The sequence below is a fragment of the Coloeus monedula genome (genome assembly GCF_965178545.1).
Source record: "Coloeus monedula genome assembly, chromosome: 10".
In the NCBI taxonomy this organism is placed as follows: Eukaryota; Metazoa; Chordata; class Aves; order Passeriformes; family Corvidae; genus Coloeus; species Coloeus monedula.
The window spans coordinates 8,439,258-8,460,118 of record NC_138790.1 but is presented as its reverse complement, the minus strand read 5'-3'; the positions used below and the strand labels follow the sequence as shown (position 1 = coordinate 8,460,118).

General features: G+C 40.7%; 1 protein-coding gene across 2 annotated transcripts in view; it reads left to right on the top strand.

The window, feature by feature from the left end:
- The window catches only part of PAX3 (paired box 3), a 74,895-nt gene extending 69,150 nt beyond the window's left edge, over positions 1 to 5,745 (top strand). For both annotated transcript variants that reach the window (XM_082288298.1, XM_082288297.1), the window contains exons 8-9: positions 3,432 to 3,678; positions 4,203 to 5,745. In XM_082288298.1, the coding sequence (XP_082144424.1) occupies positions 3,432 to 3,678; positions 4,203 to 4,237 (282 nt within the window). In that variant the 3' untranslated portion in view covers positions 4,238 to 5,745. The remainder of the gene's footprint in view (positions 1 to 3,431; positions 3,679 to 4,202) is intronic.
- The last annotated feature ends 15,116 nt before the right edge of the window (positions 5,746 to 20,861 follow it).

Genomic DNA, 20,861 nt, shown 5'->3' with positions numbered 1-20,861 from the left:
AGAAGGAAGTACATATTTTCTATGGATTTGGAAATTTGAATGGTATAGAGATTGAATAAATTTATTTTCTACCTTAATTACTATAAAGCAATCATATCTGTTTGCTTCCTTAGAACTGCACTGCCTCATGCCCGCAGAAGATCTGAGCTGCAAAATGCAGCTCCTTTCATGTCTCCTGTGCACCACTAAGCTGAGGGTGCTGAGCATCTTGCAGCCATGGCCCATTAATGGATTTCTAATTGATTAGGTGAAAGTTAGCCATGCCCTTCCTGTAACTCCTTGTATGGGTGAGAAGGTCATGGCACATACCGTAGCAAAGACTCCTGCCCTGAGGCTACGTCCCTTAGAGCTTTCAAAACAGACATGACCAAAAATCTAATTATTTAGATACTAATCAACTACAGGATGATTCTGAAGGTCTCTGAGGAAGATATTTCTGAGAAGTTGGTTACTGTTCAGACTTCAGTTTTCTCCAGCTCAGAGACAGACTGCTGTGTCAGTTCTGCTCCAGAATATCTAAGTGCACAACCACTAAATAAAATGGTGCCTAAAGACTTGTATTATTTTTTAATTTAAAAAATTTAAAGTAAATCTCACCAAATGCTAATTCTAGTTTGTCAAAGAAAAGAAATCTCCATCCAAATAGAGTTGCTACTGATGCTTGAGTGGTGTTTGAGAGTCTGTCTGGATCCAGGTTTAAATTTCAAAACAAATGTCTAATTTTAAAATATCTTCCAATCCAAAAGTTTTTGAGTTCATTGTTTCTGCTGGCAAAGTCCAAATAATTTTGTCTTGGGTTTTGTTCTATTGAAAATGTTAAATGAAAAAAAACTCTAGTTGAAATACACGGCTGGTAAAATAGTTATTTACCCAAATTAGCAATTGGTCCTAAAAGTGCTGGCAGAGACAGGATGTGAGAGCCCTGAGGCAGAGAAGAGTTAGTCTGTGACAAGCCCAGCCCTTCTCCCTGCTCTTGAACTTGGAACAGAACATGGGGAAGTCCTGTAAATATTGGTATCACACTGGCCCTACACAGGAATGGAAAGGGTTGTGCACTTGAGATTTCTGATAAACCCCTGCACGTTTTAAACTGTAGTCAAAACCATGATACTCCTGCCAACGTAAATATTTCCCAAAGTAGTAATTTTCAATGTAAATGTTTAAGTTATCCCATGTTTTTTTGTGGATTTTTTTTGTTTTGGTTTTTTTTTTGTGTTTCTTTCTCTTCTTTCAACTCTATTAGTGTTAATTTCAAAGGATAAGAATTAATATAACATGAATGAACACAGGTTCTTATACTGTGTTCTGCTGATGCACTGTCCGGTCATTCAGCACGCTACATTTTTGGACCATATTGAATTCCAAAGTTATAAGAAAAGTATTTGGAATTTCTGAAACAGAAAATAATAGAAATTTTAATAGTTTTCAGAAACCAATTTTTAGAACAAAAACTTGAGAGCTCGGTGATTTCAACTTTTGGGGGAGTTTTGGCACAAAACGCTATGCAGATAACATGATTTTTTGATCTGTGGTGATTTCAGAGTTGTTTATTACTAACCCCAAGTTCTTTTAACAGGTTTTGGGCATTGAATATATTTGTTGAATTAAACAGCAAGTATCTTACATCCTGAATCCAAATTCGTCTTGTTTTTATAACTTAAAAGTTGTAAGATTTCAGTATCTGAATGAGGTCTTTGCATATATTTTGGAATTTCTTTCTGCATGAATGCTTCAGTTTGTGAAACATTCAGCAAATACTACCCATTGGTTAAACTCATGCTTTTCAGCTTAGTGAATCAGAAGTGAACATTCCACTGCTGTATGTAGTAACTGAACTTCTTTCTCAGAATTTTTTTTTTCAGTGAGGTGTCTTGGGTGCATTTGATGCAAACATATTTTGTTTTCTCAATACAGGTATCTGGGTTTCGCTTTTTGAGCTACTCTGTTTCTACCTCTTGCTCTTTTCCTAATCAGACACGTAAAATTTGGATAGGTCTTCTTTCCCACTTAAATCATGATCCCTGGATCTTGTTTCATGTATTTATTAAAAAAACCCAAACCAACAAAAAACCAAACAACTCAGAGCTGGGAACACAAGCTCCCTGCAATACCTTTTCATTTGTCATGGAAAATAAGTACAATTCCAGGAGGAACATCAGAACTTTAGGAAACAGATATGTTCTGATGAGGTTTAATTTAGTCTTTAAAAAATGGACTCAAATTTAAAAAAATTCTCTTTAGTTTATGGCAAGAATTTCTGCAAAACAAAATAATTATCAAATAGCACATGTCAGATAATTGTAATGCCTTTTTGGAGCAAGAGCAGCCTGTAAATTATCACAATATGCAGCTTTGGCAGAAACTGTATGTCACCCATCCGTTAGAAGCTGCAGAATGTTTGTCAGGCTCTGAAGTGCAAAATTGAAGTGCAATTTATTCCAGGAAAAGTAAGCAAATCTCAGTCATACATTTATTTTCAAAGTGTGCAATAGCAGTGTGCCAGGAAAGGAAATGTTCACCAACCTGTAGTGGGAGGGATTTTTGAACAAGGAATTTTCACTGTAGTTTTGTGCTTGAAAATGCAGATGCTTTTGAAATTTTTTCTTGCTCTTCTACTGGAAATTATGGCCTAGAGGGCTGGGCTTTTATAGGGACAACCATGTATTTTCCAGTAAACTCTTTTCAGCTACTGATTTCGTAACTGTCCCTGTAGAAGCAGCTTAACAAGGGAGTCACAGCTGACTTGAAGTCGCTCTGGAATGCCTGACCCTTTCTGTTGTGTCCTTTAACTCAGATGGTGGAATCGATAACTGGTGTTATGACCAGCACTTTACTCATGCACATTCATTTCTTTACAGCACACAGGGCATGCAGCAGGAGGGGGTACAGCTGCTCTGCCCCTTTCCCAGCACCCAGAACATCAGGATTATATGGGGTTCTTTGTTCCATCAGTAGTGCTACTGGGATCTGCTCCAAACCGACTTCAGTGTAATGATTGCTGATCTTTGAGAAGAAAATTGTGTGAGCTTTTTCACAGCTTTTTAATGCTTGGAGATCATGCAGGACAGCATGGTTAAACAGCCATTACTTGCTTTTTGTTGTCTTATAACTTAGCCCTCAAGGAATAAACGTCTGGAGAACTCCCAGCTGGGGCTGGGATCAGGCACTCTAAGACTATAAAAGTTTTAAAAAAATATTTTTCCTTATTTGCCCCAGTATCAGTTCTTATTGCTTGTTAGACATCAGATTTTATTTTGGTGAATGATGCAACCAAATTCTACTTCCTCTTGGGATTAGCTACTCAAAGCACAGGTCAAATATCAAGTCTACCTGGTTTAGGAAATCAAATTATAGATTTGAGAACTTCTGTGGTTCTGTAAGCAATGCAGTTCTTTGTATATTTTAACTCTTTCTATTATTCTACCTCTTAGGTAATGGGGCTCTTGACTAACCACGGTGGTGTGCCTCACCAGCCGCAAACTGATTATGCCCTGTCCCCTCTAACTGGGGGCCTGGAGCCCACCACCACAGTGTCAGCCAGCTGCAGCCAGAGGTTAGATCACATGAAGAGCTTAGACAGCCTGCCTACATCCCAGTCCTACTGCCCGCCAACTTACAGCACCACGGGATACAGCATGGACCCCGTCACGGGCTACCAGTACGGCCAGTACGGACAAAGTGAGTACTGGCACATTTGCAGTGGGAAGGGCAACACTGCGCCCCGGTACCAACAGCCTGTGCTTTCTGTCTGTAGGGAAGGGAGTTCTGAGCACAGATCCTAATGGCTCACTGCTACTTCTCCCCAAAGCCGTGTGCTGGTGAGATAGCTGATTGTTCAAGCAGGATTTCTGCTGCATAATTATTTTCTTAAGTGATGTCAACAACATCTTGATGTTATTAATTGTTGAGACATGAAACCTGATTGCCATTAGGTAAAACATAAGGGTTGTCCAAAATGAAATAACCGCTGGCATTCCACTATTAGAAACACATGTTCTTAATGAGGTCAGCTCAAGAATCATTACAGTATATAATCCCAGATACATAGAGTTTTGTCAAACTTGTCCTAGGAATAAAAATATTAGTCCCTTTCCTTTGATATATCAGTATTAAATATGACAGTGTCAACCTGTAGTTGGCATGGCCCCATGCTGTGAGGTTGTCACAGCATGACTTAAAAAGCTTCTTTTGCTTTTTTGCAGGTGCCTTTCATTATCTGAAGCCAGATATTGCATAAATGAACTGTCCACTTCAACTTAAAGCTGGTCTTGTTTTCCGGTCTCACTCCAAGGCTTGGATAAGAGGGATCTTCTCAACACACTGCAGCCTAAACTGGGGCAGTCCCACTGAGAGAAAAAAGCTTGTTATGTTCTCTCCAGTCATAGCTTTTAGTAGACTTTTGAAGGCTGGACAAAGCTGTACAGAAGACAAAGGCCAAAAGCAATAATGAATAAATGTGACATGCTTCATTATGAGTGGGTATACAAAACAGAGCACTATTTAACATCACAGCCTGGCAAACATTCCATTTTTTTGTTGTTGTTGAAATTAATGTGCATTGATTGGGACAAATGGAACATTTTGAAACTAAACTTAGAGCAGTTGAGCTCTGCGTACTCTGACTCATCTGACATCCAGTGCTGACTTTAGTCTAACTTTAAAACAGCTCAGTTTCTGAAGCAAGTTTGGGAGAACCTCTCACTGTACACACTGGAAATTGCCATCAAGAGGAAATGTCACAGTCCATAGGAAGCTGGATAAGTGCGAAAGACTTCCTGAGCAACTCATTGGTTACCTTGCCATGCTTTTGTAATCACCTTGTCAATAAACGTCACTCACAGGTTTTGCTTTACCAAGAGAGGAAATCTTGTGTAACATGACACCCAGATTTTACCTTTTTGTATGTGTTTTCCCAGTGTGTTTTACCTTTTTAAACAAACATGGGAGACAAAAACCCCACCAACAACGCGACTGATTTTTTCACAACTGCCTAGCAATGTGCAATACTGTGTACCTCACACAAACTTTGGGATCATCCAAAGTCATAGATATAGAATCAGAACTATATTTTTGCAGGTACTTTTATTTTTGCAGTGCATAATTCCTGATGATAAAATACAGAATTGTTGCAGTCTGCTGGGTTACTGAAGTCCAGCTTGCTAATCATGATTTAAAGGTCATCTTCAGGAAACAATACGAAGAAATGATTACGTTTACATTTTTTTTAGTGATGTACAGGACATAGACAGAGATGGACCTGTATTTGACAGATTTGTTTAAATTATACAGCGATATCCAATATAGAAAGTATAATTATAGGAACCAAGGTTTACAAGAAGTTTGCATCGTGACATTTTAGAATGTCAATAAATTTGTGTTTTGTGATGTTGAGAGGAAGAGGATGATGGAAGGTGGGATTATTTATTTCTCTCTATTCTTGGAACAAAGAGGGAGGCAGAACACAAATACATTCCTTTTAGCATTAAGGACTATGAAGTAGTGAGTTAGACTAGGTTCAGTACAGAGGTTAGTTCACACAATGGTCTTAAGGGTGATGGAAAAATGAAATATTATCTTTGTGTTGCAGCCTCTACAACATGTGTTGTAAAAAAAAGAAAAACCCAAACAAAAAAAAACCCAACAAAAAAAGAAAACAAAAAAACAAATGTCTTTCATGTAAAAAGTTCAGTAAATATTTACTATTTATAATGAATAAACATTATGAAGCCTTGCAAAGCACTGATGATTTTGTCCTAAAATGTAGTATTGTGCTAAATACATTGATACATTTTAATCTGAATATCATGAAGAAATAAACCATGTTATCTTCGATGCAAACTGTATTCTTTATATGAGTGTATTGTGCACGCATCCTGGGCCGTGGGAACATTGGGCAGCCTCTGTGACCAGGTACTGCCTGTGTGCCATGTGGAACTCTGTGTGTGAGTGAGATAGTAAACCATGCATTTTCCAAGCGCTGTTGGAACCAGTAGTACATCTTCCCAAGAAGCCAAAAGCCTTTGCCATGCATTCAAAAGAAAAGTACATAGGCTTAAAACCAGCACAAGTAGAGCAACTGGGATGGCTTCATACAATGCAGGAACTTTGTAATCGGTTATGGGCAGTATCTGTCCTGAATTGTATTTTTTTTCCTTAGAAACCTCAAGAATTTTTTAGTAGGCCTACACACAAGCTGATTGAAATTTTGGGAAGAGCCTTCAAAATGAGTGGTAAGTTTTACTGGTACATCAGTGTGCAAGGGAATTTTACCTCACCCTAGGATTGGTGAATGTTTAATTTCCTCACTATTTTTTAGGGGATGTAGCCACCTGGAATTTATTTCTGCTGTTTTTCCATGTACATTTTATTTTTATTTTGTTCTTCTAAGTCTAGCCGTCTTCCACTGCAAAAGGAAGAAATACGTTTCTTGAAAAGAGTACATTAAAATGCTGAAAAATGGGAAAGGAGATTTTTTTTTTCCTTTCTAGTTTCTGTTTCTCTGATACTTTTAACTTCTGCGACAATTAAAATTTAAAACTCTCTTATTAACACCTATTTCCTGCTCTAAACTGCTATTTTTTTCTGATTTTTTTCAATATTGCTTCCAAGGACTAGGCCCTTGGTAATGGTCTCATGTGCTAGGCTTCCTGCAAAGGCCAAGTAGACCTCTATTTCCCACTTGCAAACCCTTTCTGTAAACTGCTGGATCAAATCCTGCTTGCTTTTAGTTTGGAACTGGGCAATGAGTGCCCCTTCCCCTTGTCACAGGGTGATCGAAAAATGCCCTTTTCTGTTCCAGCAGCTGCAGGGGTGGGACAGAGCTGTGATTTCTCCCCATCCCCTCAATCCCACCGAGGTGCTTTACTGACCTCACATTGGAGAACGGGCATTTTGGCTGCTCCATTGTCTTTGCAAGGGTCTCCTGACCACCTTCTTGTGTGAGAGCCTAATGCAGAGCAGGAGACTCTGGAAACAACACAGATAAGGAGAAAAGGCCCTGTCCCTGCCCATGGTGGGAAGTTGGAACTGGATGATCTTTAAGGTCCCTTCCACCTTAAACCATTCTACAATTCTTTGAAAATCATCCACTCTTCTCACAGTCAAGCCATGCAGTGGAGAAATGGGATGAACTTTTGTCATGGGAAGGGAGGAGCTTGGGGTAGAGGGACTAAGCAGTATCTTGATTTATGTGCTGTAGAAATCTTTGACAAAACTATAAGGATAACTTGGGACACTGTTGATCCCTTCTTGTTATTGCTGTCACGACTGACAAGGTTCTTGGGAACCACATGTGTTTCTGGAATACGAATCCTGAATGCTCAAAAAGTCAAAGGGGAATGAGTCTGCCATGGATATTGCATTTGACAGAAAAGCCATGCAATATCTGGGAGGAATGTGCTCACAGCAATGGAGTCCAAACCCCACTCACTAATTAGTGCAGAAAGGGCAGGTCTCAGGGTCCCTCCTCTTATTTTCCTTCTTATTGCGTGTGTGAGTGTGCATATTTTACAAGATGGAAATAAATCATCACAGCTGCTTAACCAACTGTCATCTCATAAGAATTGGAAACTTTTGAGAGACAGGTTTTCATAAAAAAATATTTTTTCTTTGTGTCACAACCATGATTTTTAATTTATTATTTTCTTTTAAGTCCTCCTTTATCTAGAAATAACCTCTACTCCCGTCACAATATCCAGTACACGCATTTTGCCATATAATTACTTTAGTATGTATTGCTATTCCTTTATCTGGGCATTAATGAACGAACTAGGAAAAGAATAATTTTTAATGACAAATTTATCCTTTTCTTTTACCTTGATATTTCAATGTTTCTTAAATAAAAACTAGAAATAAACATTTTTCTCCAATAATCACATGGGGTTTTCTACTCAATATTGCTCAAAAGTCTCTATCCAAATAACAAATGTTGTTGAAGTGTATCTTTCTGAGCTATTTTGAAAGGCACAAAATGCGTGCCCAAGTCTACAAATCTTCACTGAAAATAACTGATTGTCAAACAGGTTCTATGTCCTCAGAAATCCATTTCTGCACCTATGTGATATTGGAGTCAGGTTTTTAATCCCTAGGTTAGGGTCTGTGCAAATTCAAACATAAAAAAATTTGGCTACAGGTCTGTAACCTGTTCTCTAAATGTAATGAAAAAATACAAAGTTACTTAACTTTAGAATTCCAAATCCCACCCCAAATTATCACATGCTACTAATATATTTTGTAGCAAGGATGTCTTCGTATTTTCTCAGAGGTATGGCAGACAACAGCATGCAAACTATTTGTTATGCCTGAATTCTCTGATATATCCTCAGACATATAAGAAATCTATTCTCTCTGGTTACTGCTGATGTGTAAAGCATGCATTTTTGCTGTGTTGGTAACCATGAACATTCTCAACATTTGCTATCCATAAAGTCTTCAGGCCTTAAAGTCTGTAAAGTGGATTACTAGGAAATAAGAAGAAATTAATTTAAGACAATATCAGTGGGACCATCAGAAACCTGGAACAGCTTGAATTTATAAACTTCTTTGTATTGTTCACTTCAATGTTCTGTTTAATTGCAAGAAAACCTGAATCCTGATTAGAAGTTCCCATTTTTAATTTATTTTGGCTTTTCCAATAACAAGTAGATATTTCCTAGAGCAACTGGAGCGTCCTAGGGTTATTTAAAGAATCACATGAGTTGATTTGAATCTGTTCAATATATTTGTCTATTGTAAAATACTAAAACTTGCAGTCTGCTTCTCTGGTCATTGCAGGTAAGAGGCCATTTGACATGTCAGATTTTCACTCCCTCTTCTCTCCCAGCACTTCTGGGGAGCTCATCACAGGCTGGAAAGTTCTCATCAGTCTAAGGGAGCAAAATGCTATAGCTAGAGGTTTAGTCAGGTTCAAAAATGTACAGATATTTATCGTACAAGCAGGCTTCAAAATCAGGATGTGTACATGGTGCTGGTGCTTGGCTCTGTTTTGCCATCATGGCTCCCACAAGCAGCACTTTGCAGTGTTCACACACAGTTTAAACCTTTGCTTAGTGCGTTTACATCGCCTCAGAACCAGTGACTGATTAACCCAGAGTGGCTGTGGACAGCTTGGGCACTGCAGCATTTTGACATGCACTGTTTATTATTCAGCTACTCAGACAATGTCATGAAAAATCATAATAAAACTAGGAAGACACATCACATTTGACCTTTGCTGAATAATTTAATAAAGCCAGCTTGATACACAAATATGAAAGAGCAGTTGCTGGTAAGACCGGAACTATTGCTTCCTTGTCCAAGAATTGGAAACAGTTCAGAAGCTTTATTAACCATTCAGTGTCTTCATCTTCAGCAAAGTTTGTCCCTTAGGCCATAACCAAATGTTAAGCTACTTGTTTCTCCCCACACTCCCCTCCTTTTGGCACTCACAGGGGTATCTTTGCTTATGCTGTACACAATTATGGTCTCAGTTCTTCTCATGTCTCTACAAATATCCATGTTTTTTTTCTCACAGACTCAGTTTTATTTACACAAACATTTTTCTCCCCATAGTTATGCATTTATTCATAATTATCTCAAGTGTACATGCCTGTAAAAATTTAGCTTTAAAAGAATGATTGTGACAGGTACTCTGCACACTCAACCCATGATATTTTATAATTCTGCAATTCAGAGACAGAAAAAATGTTTTTGGAGTCGCCCATGTGTGAGTGTCTCCACAGTCAGTTACAGAATTATTAATGAAGGATACAAATCTCCTGAGGTTTTCGAAATGCTGTTTTGGCCACATTTATTCTGGGGAAGGGTCTGTTGGGGCTGGGCGTGGTGTGGCTTACAGGGACCAACTGGTTCTGCACCACACAAGCCATAGAGCTTCACTGGGGTCTTGCCCTTCTGTGGAGTCCATGACACAGCATTTGTCTGAACCCTTTTTCCATCGTCCCCATCTGGATTCTCCAGGTGGTGGAACACACTCCTTGCACTCGATGTCATGGCTTCTCCTCATTGCCTCCCTTTCCCTGTGGCTACCCAACAAACTTGAGTCCTGCTACTCTGCAGGTGCCCACCAGCCACAACTTTTATCCCAGTGCCTGCATAAGCTCAATAGAATTTCTCTCTCACTTGCTCTTCCCAAAGACTCCTATCGGCAGCACCAGCACCAACTGCAGCAAAATGGGACATCACTGTTTCACCTGGTGCTGAAACCTGAGGGAATTGTTTGTGCAGTCAGGGCTGCCTGATCTGAAAAGGGGACAATGAATGTGTGTGAAAAGGCAGGGTGGAGTTCAGCTTTTCCTTTAGAGCCCAGAAAGATTTCTGAGTGCAGTGCAGTGTAGCCATGGCAGGCATGGGGTGGGCATGGTGGGGGGTCAAGGGGGGCCACTGTGGAGGACGTGGGGAGCAGCCAAAACGTGGCCCTCACCAGCTGAGAGGACACAGCCCTGAGGAGAGAACACAGCCACTGCCAGGAGCAGCTTCTGACCTGCTGGGACTGGGGAATGTCAAGAGGACAGCACTCGACTGGGAGCTGCTGGTGGTGGGACGGGGCTCAGTGGTGTGTGAACCATCTGGTCTCTCTGGTGCCACGATGTCCAGATGCCATGTGCAGCGGAAACAGCACAGCTTTCCCTGTGGGTGGATGGAGAGACAGCAGGAACCATGCTGGGAATCCTCTGAGAAACCTGAGGGATTTTTTCTGCTGGGGGTAAAGCCCAAATACGGTTTTCCACATGGGTGTTTTTGTCCCGGGGAAGGTCCACAGTGGGTGGGAGGGGAGATGGTGCTGTGGCCCCGCAGTACCCCTAAAAGTGCATTTTTCTCGAGTGTGTGGGGTCAGCAAGGGGTGGCTGAAGGGAGCAGCCAGGGCAGAGGTGTTCCCAGCCACAGCAGAGGTGGTGCCTTTGGGTAGAGCTCAGTCTGTCCTTCGGGAATGGTTGGGAACAGCCTGTGCCATTTCTGGAGTTGGCTCCTGGTACATGGAGCATTGTGCAAAATTAAATCCACTCCCTTTTGCAGGGGCTACTGGGACACGGCAGGGCTATGCCAGTGCTGCGGTGGTCCCAGGTGATCCATGTGTGAGCAGCAATGGGGTATTGTGGGGAATAGGATCTCCTGGGGATTCTCTTGGTAACTGCACTTCCCAGGGCAGACAGCTCCAGTGAGCCTTCGCCTTAGCCTGGCTTTGGTTTCAGAGCATTTTGTCAGACCCAGTCATGATCCAGACTGTGCCTGCCAGTGCGGAGACCACAGTGGAATCTCAGGTGGGAGGTCTCTGCCAGTCCTGCCAGTGCCCAGGCTGTCCCAGCCAGGTGCTGACCCCGGGGGCAGGAACAGAGTGCAGGGCTGGTCTGCTCTGCCTCTCTGAGAACCAAGCCCAGCAAAACCACCTGTGAGACTCAGTAAAGATTTGTGATTTGGCTAAAATAACATCGTAGATCCTGGTGAATAATTTATGGGGTTTAGACATACATCAAGCTTGTGGCAGAGGTCCTTGCCTACCTCATTTTGTAATCCTTATTCATAAAGGGTTACATAAATGCCATGTATTTGAAGGATCTGGAAGGAAGCAGTTTCTCCACTCCCCATCTAAAGGAAAATATAATCTCTGCTAGTGTGGATAGTATCACAAGCTCTCTTGCTAGAATGGAACTTGGAGTAGTTAAATTTTTTACTGCTAAATATTAAAAAATAAAACTCCCCAAAAGAATAAACAGAGCATAAGGAGCTCAATCTTATGCCCATGTACTTTCCTTTGATTTTTAGTGGAAATTTTAGGTGTGTGAGGACCCAGAGATAGCAAAGATGAGTGAACAAGGCAATTCTGATATGTGAAACTGCAGTTCTGTTACTTCTATTCTGATTCTGCTCAAGTTCATCAGGAAAGATTAACTTTGGCAGCTTGTTCAGTGACTAAATCTTGATATTTTTGTGGCTTAATTCATAACATAACTGTAAGCTATTGCCCTGTGTTTATATTTCCCATCCATTTCTCACATTTCCAAAGCATACTGATATGTGATCCTGGCAATTTAGCTACCATAATTGGCATTTTTCTAGGGCCAAAGGGAAACAAATTCCTTATCCTCCATACTTCTTTAATTTCTGAAAAACAACAAGTAACATGGTTAATCCTCTTTTTTGATCTTTCCCCCCCCTTTGAGTTTTTCTTATGGTCTTTTCCTTTTAATCTTTTACTTTCTTTTTAATCTTCACTCATTGTCCCCCTGCATTTGAAGAATTTCATGTACTTACATCTCTAAGAAGAATTGGACCACTTTATGGAAATAGCTCTTTAGGATCTTGTTCAAAGCACCATTACGTACTTTTAACTGTTTGGGGGAGGGTGAAAAAAGGAGAGAGAAAAAGCAACTTTAAAAGCAGTGTTTGTTTGTGTAACCTAGCAGAACACTGATCTGTTCAACGAGATGCAGAAACAGTGTCTGGAACATCCCAAGTTAAAATAGGACCAGATTACTTTAAATGAGCAGGAGGATGAATAAGCATCTGCCTTTGATAGGGGCTGGGTCCCATCATCTGACTCCTGGTGCAGGTGTGTTTGCGCAAGAGCATTTCAGGAGGGGCCAAACAGGGTAGCACAGGTGAGTTCTGTGGTTCACTCGTGTGCAGCTCCTTCTGAGCAGGAGGGAATGAGCTGTGCTGTGTGGCTGCAGAGCCCTTAAACCTTTCCTGCAGAGGACACCATTGCAGCCCCAAGTAAGTTTTCCTTTGCACATCATCTTTTCTCAGGTGGTGTGGAGATAACTCTGTGGGCAGTCATGTGGAAACTGGTGAAATACAGTATTAGTTATGCCAAGGATGGTGTGCTCCGGCCTTGAGTGGCCTCTCCTCTGGGTGACCTGGGCATGTCACAGTGTGTTTGGAAGGGAATGTGTCACACTGAGTTTGTTGGGCCAGGATTCTGGGTTTGTGAGATACCTGTGGGATGAAGCCCAAGTGTTGACAAGCATGGCCTACTGTTAACATAGTAGTTGATCTTCTAGGCTTAGGCTGATGTGGCTCTGACTGTCTGAATGGTGGAGGAAGTTTTTGTGTGCCCTTTATTGAGCATTAAAAAACTGGTGAGATGTGTGAGGACGTCAGTGCACTGCATAGCATAACATGAGTTAAAACACTTATGTCTAGGAAATAATGAGTGTGCATCACAAGAATTGGGCAGAAGCTATGTTTTAAGAGGCAAGGTGAAGCACAGCATTCCTTGTTCATTGCATACGCAAAACTGTCACTGTGAATTCACTGGTGTGATTTTTGTCACTCAATTCTCAACTCAGTTGTGGTGCTGCACTCCTAAAACCTCCCTTTAATTTTTTTTATTTTGCCAATACCAAAACGTCCCAGAAACTTGGCCAACAGAGGTCATGTGTTTCTCAAGCAGGCAAGAAGTTTACAGGGATTAGCATGTGTCCAACTTAATTAATGCAGAATTGCAGGCTTCTTTTACTGAAGGAAATTCTTTAAAGAACAAACAAACAGTAAGAGTTTATGGAATTTTGGAAAAGTTGCAAAACCTAAATGAAAATCCTTTTCCAGTTACATGAATATAAATTGGGCATAGTTCCCCTGAAGATTTTATACTAGTTCAATGTATATATTTTATTTGTAGTTAAACTGCTGATAAAGCTTTTCTTCTGTTGCCCCAAAACAAGATTAGGTCCCCTGAATCTCCTCTCATTTACCCACAAGGATAGGTAAATTAGATCTCTCCTATAACTTGGCCCCAACCAAGAACAGGATTTTGCATTGCTCTTTTTTGGAATTTTAAATCTTTTTTCATTCTTTCCTTTTTTTTTTAAAGACTGATTTTAAAACAAATAGTTAAAATGTGGAGCTGAGTACTTCTTCTAGAAGTTGCATATTCTAAATGTACTTATACCATAGTCTGCTGCTCATATAAAATTACAGACTTCACTTTCATCTTTCTTTTTACAAGAAACCCTTAATGAGAAATGCAGGCTGTTTAGTGATACCGATATACTGCAATCTTAGCATGTGAATTAGTCATCATACAATCAGTTCAGGGGGTCAGGCCTAAAGAAACAGTGCAGAGTTGGCAAACTGCTAGTCGGGTGATGTGCTCTCCACTTCAAAGTCATGGTGCTTATTCCCCAGAATTCAGATCACAGAAAGAAACAGCTGGTATTGTCATTTGTGGCAGTAAGGACTTTTTTTTTTTTTTGTAGCAAGATAAGGTTTCACTACTTTGTAAAACAACAATTTACTTTAGAGTGACCTAGCCTGTAAAACACAATAGGAAGCAGGAATCCTCGGAGCACTGCTCTGCTATTATCATGCAAGTAGACATGACCTGTGACAAACCACACTGGAGAAGACTTAACCTCCTTGCTCCTGGTCTGAAAATATTCTGTGTAGTCCACTTGTCAGTGGCAGTCAAAGGTTTCATATTCCAGAACAACTTCATAAGCAGTACTTTTCTGTTTGGATATTGCTCTCTTGCATATTTCCAGTGTGGCACGTATTTTTTGGCAGCACACAGCCACAGACGGCCAGTCCTAATGCTTAATGCAGTCACATTAAAAGTTTCGACTTTCCACCTAAGTTCCAAGGCTGTCAAATTTGAGTTCAAATTTAAGTTTTCATGTTCAGCTTGTAGATAGCGGCTGTCTGAAATACCATATTTTTTTTCTTCTTCCCCTAAATCCCCATCACATCACAGTAGTGCTTTTAAAGTCATTTCACCTAGTAACCTGAGCAGATTTGTTGTCCAAATATTGTGGGGGTGGGGGAACAAAAAATTAAATCACACATTTTAAACTGCCTGGCAGATGTGTGTCTCAAGGATTTGTTATTGTTCTATTATTGTTATTATTAATAGACTTCACAGACAAGGCAGGCTTATCAGCCAAATGCCTCATTATCAAATGACTGAGACCCAATAAGTGCTTAACAGCATTCCTTACCAAAAGAGGAAATGGTTCCAGGCCAGACCCAACTCTGCCAGAGCTGGTGGACAGAGCCCTACTTCAAGGAAGCATCGCTTGGGGCCCCTCGATGCTCATTCCCCTCTATTTTCTGACAAGCTTTTTAATTCCCCAAAATGAACCAAACAGCTTTAGCTGCTCTCATCTCGCAATGTGTTCTGCGACTTCTGGAAAGGAACCTGGACACAAGGAAAAATACTACGGAACAAAAAGAGCCACAATACAAACCATATGACAATGCCTATTTCTTCATCCTCTTTGTCATGTTGTTTTACTCTTTCCTGGCATTAACTGTCTTTTTTGGTTATGTACGCTCGAAGAAAGCGGTTTCAAAGCAAGATCCTTACCAGGAGTTCATCGAGGATAGGAACTGAAGTAAGAAGTGGAACATGACCCAGCCAGCGGTGGTGAAATTTGACTTTGAAGAAGAAAGTATTCTTTGAACTCCTTAAACCAAAATACTCTGCAAAACTCACCGGACTGTCTCTGCTGCCAAGATCTCAAGCGAAGATCTACACATTTATCTTGTTTGACCATTGCCCTCACAGTAAATCAGAGTGTTGCTTAAAATAGGTAATGGAAGATGAAGTTTCTTTCTTTTGTTTTCCCACAATCCATTTGTTGCTGGAATATATATTTTTTAAGTTTTGGAGAAATCTTATAAACTTTAAAATGAGAGTGAAAAGTGGACATTTTTGGCTTTTGTTTCCAGTTTGGTGCAAGAGGAATGGGAATCCATCCTTCAGTGAGACCCTGAATTTAAGACCAAGGACAAGTTTGTGTATGCACATACCCATTCCAGTGGAATGCTGTTGCTTCTGAGTCCTTCAGACCTGGGAACTGGAGTGTGGTATGCCTGGGAAGTGCCTCCCTGGAATAGCAGAATGCATTTTGCCTAGACCAACAAATACTATTTAACATGCAAATATAGAAAAGCTCCTCTTGCATTCCCTCCCCTCAAAAATTAATTTCATATGCTATGGCAAAAGATTGAAAAAACATCTGCAAAATGTAATTAAAATGCATCTACTGGAAAAACAGGTCGTGTATTCAGAGTGAGTTTAGAGTCCTTGCCTTGTCCATGTTTTGCATGTATTTATTCTTCACTAGCTTCTAATTGAAGTGTACATTTCATTTATAGAGAATGGTAACTACAGCTGATCACAAACCTAACACCGGAAGGGCTTCTCTGTGTCTGCAGTAAATATTTGCTAAAATATTGCACAAACTTTGCTCAGAGTTGTACTGAACACATTAGACTGCCATCTGACTTACTCATTTTTCTCCTGCCTAATAAGTATTGAAAAAAAATCAGAGTTCTGACATAGAACATATTGCTGTGCTTAATATAAAAGAACAGAACTTAAGTGCTCAGTGATATCCTGGATGTGCTATGACACACTGCTCCGATAGCACACGTGCTCATCTTCTGAGCCTTTAACTTGCGTCCTGCCTCAGCCAAGGTCTCCCATTAATGGTTTTCACTTGTATCTTGTGTGTAACTGCTTGGATACATAACACATGGGGCTGCATTACAGAGCCTGTGGCTGCTCAGAGGGCTCTCTGAGCACTGTAATCATTTTCAGGTGGTATGTAGGCTCGGAGTTTTCCTAGTTAGTATGCAGACAAAGCCAAAGTGGGCAAAATAAATTTCCATGTATGTATTAACTTTTCTTTTCCTGCTAGTGGAATTACAAGGTTAAGGATTTGGTTTTTCTAAAGTGTGTAATGTCCATGATTATGTATGGACAGTTTTAGGGATGTGTAGATTTTTAATTCTGTCAATATTCAGAAAAAGATTGTATAAGTATTCATTCTGGGCTGAGTGATCAGATGTTGTTCCTGTTTCCTGGTGGGATGTGATAAGTGTTTCTGTTGTGTGTGCAAGTAGGGAGGTTGATGCTATGCATAACTACTTCTCATAAAACTAAAATTTGCTTCCCACTTACCAGCATGAATGTTTGTAGAAATAGGTGTTGACTCAGCTCAGAGTGCTCTGTCTCTGATGGCTGTGCCAAAGAAAGATAATAAGAATAAGGTGATAATTTCTCAGTTGTACTTCCTCAGCCTTCAAGGATTTGCTGGTCAGACAGTGGCCATCTGGGGCAGAGGCCACTCCTGTTGTCTAATGTGGGGGTGAGATATGTGCAGAACACTGATGTGGAAAGGTATGAACACAAGCATTTCAACAGGCCAGAAAATGCTCACAGATGTACTTTTGCTCGATTCATCCAAGTCCAAGTTAAATGGTTTTGACTATAGTAAGAAGACTAGAGCTGCAGATCTTGCACAAATCAGCGTTTCGTCTATGTTATGCGTGTCCTGGCTGCTTCATCTACAGAGTTTGGAGTGGAAAAATGAAAGTTCAAGTTATCTGTGTTCACATCATGCTCCTGACTTTGGAGTATGTGAAATTGAAATCAATCCGAGTTGAATGGCTTGTGAGGGCTTGGAGCAAATGGGCAGACTGACTCTTTCCAACACAGAGTTCTGGCTGTTTGTGCTCTGAAAGGCTGTGTAAATGTGGATTTGCTCTCCTGACAGATGATCTTTTACTGTTTTTGTCTTGTAGTGTTTTTTTATTCTTTGCAGTGTACGATATACCATCTTAAAAATTAAAGATAATTCTTTGAAACTTCATTCAAACCCATGTCCTTTATTTCTGTGAGCAGTTTCTGCTTTTATCTGACCAAGCAATTATCAGATCAGCCTAAATCCCTTAAACATTCTTTAGTAATGTGCTGCCATTGTCTGGCATTTAGGCTTTTTGGAAACATTCACAACTCACTTAAGACTGCAAGCTCTTCAAACAGTTTTACAATGTGCGTGCCTCTGTGTGTGTGTGTGTGTGTGTGTGTGCCAACAAGATGAGGCTTTTTCCTGACCTGTCTATGCAGTAGTAAAAATGTCTCTCTGTCAATGTTAGCCGCAGGACACGTTGGTCGTTGGTGGCACTGTTGGCTCTTTTTCTTCTGTGTCAAAGCCTGTCCATCCCTGCCCAGGAGATCTTGTGAGTAATGTAGGAGAGAGGATAAAAGCCACGGCAGTGTTTCTGAACCTTCAGTGCATTCACATCCCTCTGCCCTCCTGACTATCCAGTGAACTAACTGGAACTGGAGAAGTTTTGGGTTTGGAAGTGTATAAGAAGTGTACAAGACTAGTATGCAGCCTTGGGAGTTGAATGCCAGCTTTGTAGGACAAGCAAGAGCCCTATCTGAAACAGTGGTGTGCAGAGAGAAGGAGGGTTAAAAGGTACATCTCCTTCCCTCAGCAGAAGGAAACATGACAAGGCACTGCAATTTTGGTGCCTCAATAGAATAATGTGTTGGCTGCCTGCTCGGGAAACAGAAGGTTGTTAGGGTGGTGAGGGTAGGGATAAATGGCACACATATCATGATGTGAAATTTCTGAGACAGTTAAGGTGAGAATTATCCACCCCATTCTGTCTTCTGTGTATGAAACCAGTGTCTGTGCAGTGCTTTCAGAGCTCACAGAAGCCTCTGATCTGTAACGTTGTCAGTCTCCTTTACAGCCACCTCTGCTTTTCTGTGTGTGATGTGTGAAACAGGAATAGGAGAGCCAAAATAACTCCATTCATGGTGAGCCTTGGGCTGTGAAGTATGATTTACACCTCTGAGATAACCAGAATGCTCCAGGATAAGCACTGGAGAAGGAAGCGGGGGGGGGGGGGGGGGGGGGGGGGGGGTGGATGGAGGAGAGCGTTACAAGGCACCATAATGAGGACTTAGCCCAGGCAAGGGGCTGTCACGCTATAGGAAATGGAGTTGGAGAGGCTGTTTGTGGCAGCAAGACTCAGTTCTACATGCTAATAAGTGCCTTGAACTTTAAAAACTTTAGCATTGCAAGAAGAGAAGGATTCATAATTGGCTTTGATTTGTAGGTTTTTTTTCCTCTCTTTCTGCTTACTGGTGTTCTGAATTAACATCACTCATCTGGTGATCTTACTAAGAACCTTCTTGTTCCTTCTTCCTTGCTAGTAAGAAACATGCTAAAACAAATTAGACTGTGGATCTTGCTTTAGTTCCCCTACTTTTGGCTGTTTCTTGTGGCCCTCTGTAACACATTGCAGCTGATGTGCGTGGGCTGTTTTTGGGGAGGCGTCCACTTTGCATTTAGTTTGAGCATTTTGAGATACTCTATGAAAGGCTTCACTGAAATGCAGGTGTGTTGTAGTTTCCACTCAGCCTTTGTGAATTAGTACTGTAGCTATCTCAGACTGGTTTGCAAGAAGGTCTACTTCTGATTAAACGCCTGCTGAGAAATATTAGGGTCTTCTCTAGCTTTATTTGCCTATGTATATACCCATGTGGTACATGTGTTTTAGTGTATTAGGGTTTGTCTTCCTCTGAATGCCAAAATTATGACAAATAAGCAGGATCAGCTAGAATGGCAGATATTTTGTACTGCCCTCATACTGGTGTAAATTCTGGTGTTTGCTGGTATGTGAGTTGCATCTAGAACTGAAACATACTGTAGGTTCATTTTGGCTACTTACAGCTCTGAACTCTACAAATGAAGCTCTCTGCACTTATGGGGAGCCTAAAATACATATTGGGTGACCAAGTGTTCCTGCAGCCTGTAGGCAGCTGTAGACATTGAGCATTCTTTCACTGCCGTTATTAATGCATAGAAAACTTCATGGTAGTGCCTGATGTTGCCTTCCAGAAAAAATTAAGTATGCCTGAATTAAAGCAAGCCTGGTACCATACATGCCTCTACCTTGTTTAGTTAGCACGGCAGATGCTGCAAAGTTTTTTCACTTAATCTGTGACATACTTGCATACGTAGACAAAAAGAGCCTGATATTTAGTAAGAAAACACTTTTCTTATCAGAGGAACACATAAAATGACTTTATGGAATTGTTCAAGTACCTCTGGCCTGGATTCAGAGGAACACACAAGTCTACACTGAAGTCTTCTGTCAGTCATGTGTATGAGTGCAGTGGCACTTGGAGAGCATATGCTTAAAACTAAACACGTGCTGCCATGTTTTCCTGAGCAAGCCTGCTTCCTGAGCTTGGAAACTCTATAAGTGCATCAATCTGTGCTACAAACTTAAGCAGCTGAAAGAGGCTGATTTTTTTTTTCTTTCTTTTTCATGTGGGATGTGTAATAGCAAATCCTTTGCCTTGTAAGTAAGCTTAGTGAATTAACAGCGCTCATACTTCTGGGAATAAGTGAATTCTGGGGGCTTGTTTTGAATCAAATGATTGTGAACCCTCCAAAGACTCCTTTCCTCCATAACAGAATGACACAGTTGGAGACCTTCCAGCTTTTTTGGCTATTCTAAAAAAAAATTGGAAGACACAGTAAGCCTTGACTGACAACTTCTTGTAGTATAACTCTGCACTACCTTCAACTTGTTTTTCAAATTCTCAGTAACAGAGCCTTCTTTTCAGCCTGGGAATGCTATGTGACCTAGCACATGAAACTGCATTAAATATAGATGACCTTTGGCAGTGCCCCCTCCCTGCCATATATTTGCTTTCTTCCCCCAAGACAAAGAACAACCAAAGGGGTCATAAAATTAACACATAGATAAAAGTTTCTGCCAATTGAGGTTACATGGCTGGGTATCATTGTGTGTATATGTATGTTCAATAAGCCAAAAGAAAATTGTACCTTTTTCTGGCTCATTTAGAAGCCTGTGGTCAGGCCCAGTATGTTTTCTGGGGTAGCTGTCCTTGTTTTCTGCCTTGGCAAGGCACTCCTTATCTTGTAGTTGCATGCTGATGACGTAATTCCTACCTCCTGTGTCTGAAGAGGACTAGACTTGGATGCAGTTTCGTTGGCACAAGTGTCAAAAGCTTACAGTGATCACTTTGTACTTTGCCATGAGTCCCTGAGGTGTGTCAGTGTGGCAAGAGTCAGACCTGTGTTGAATTA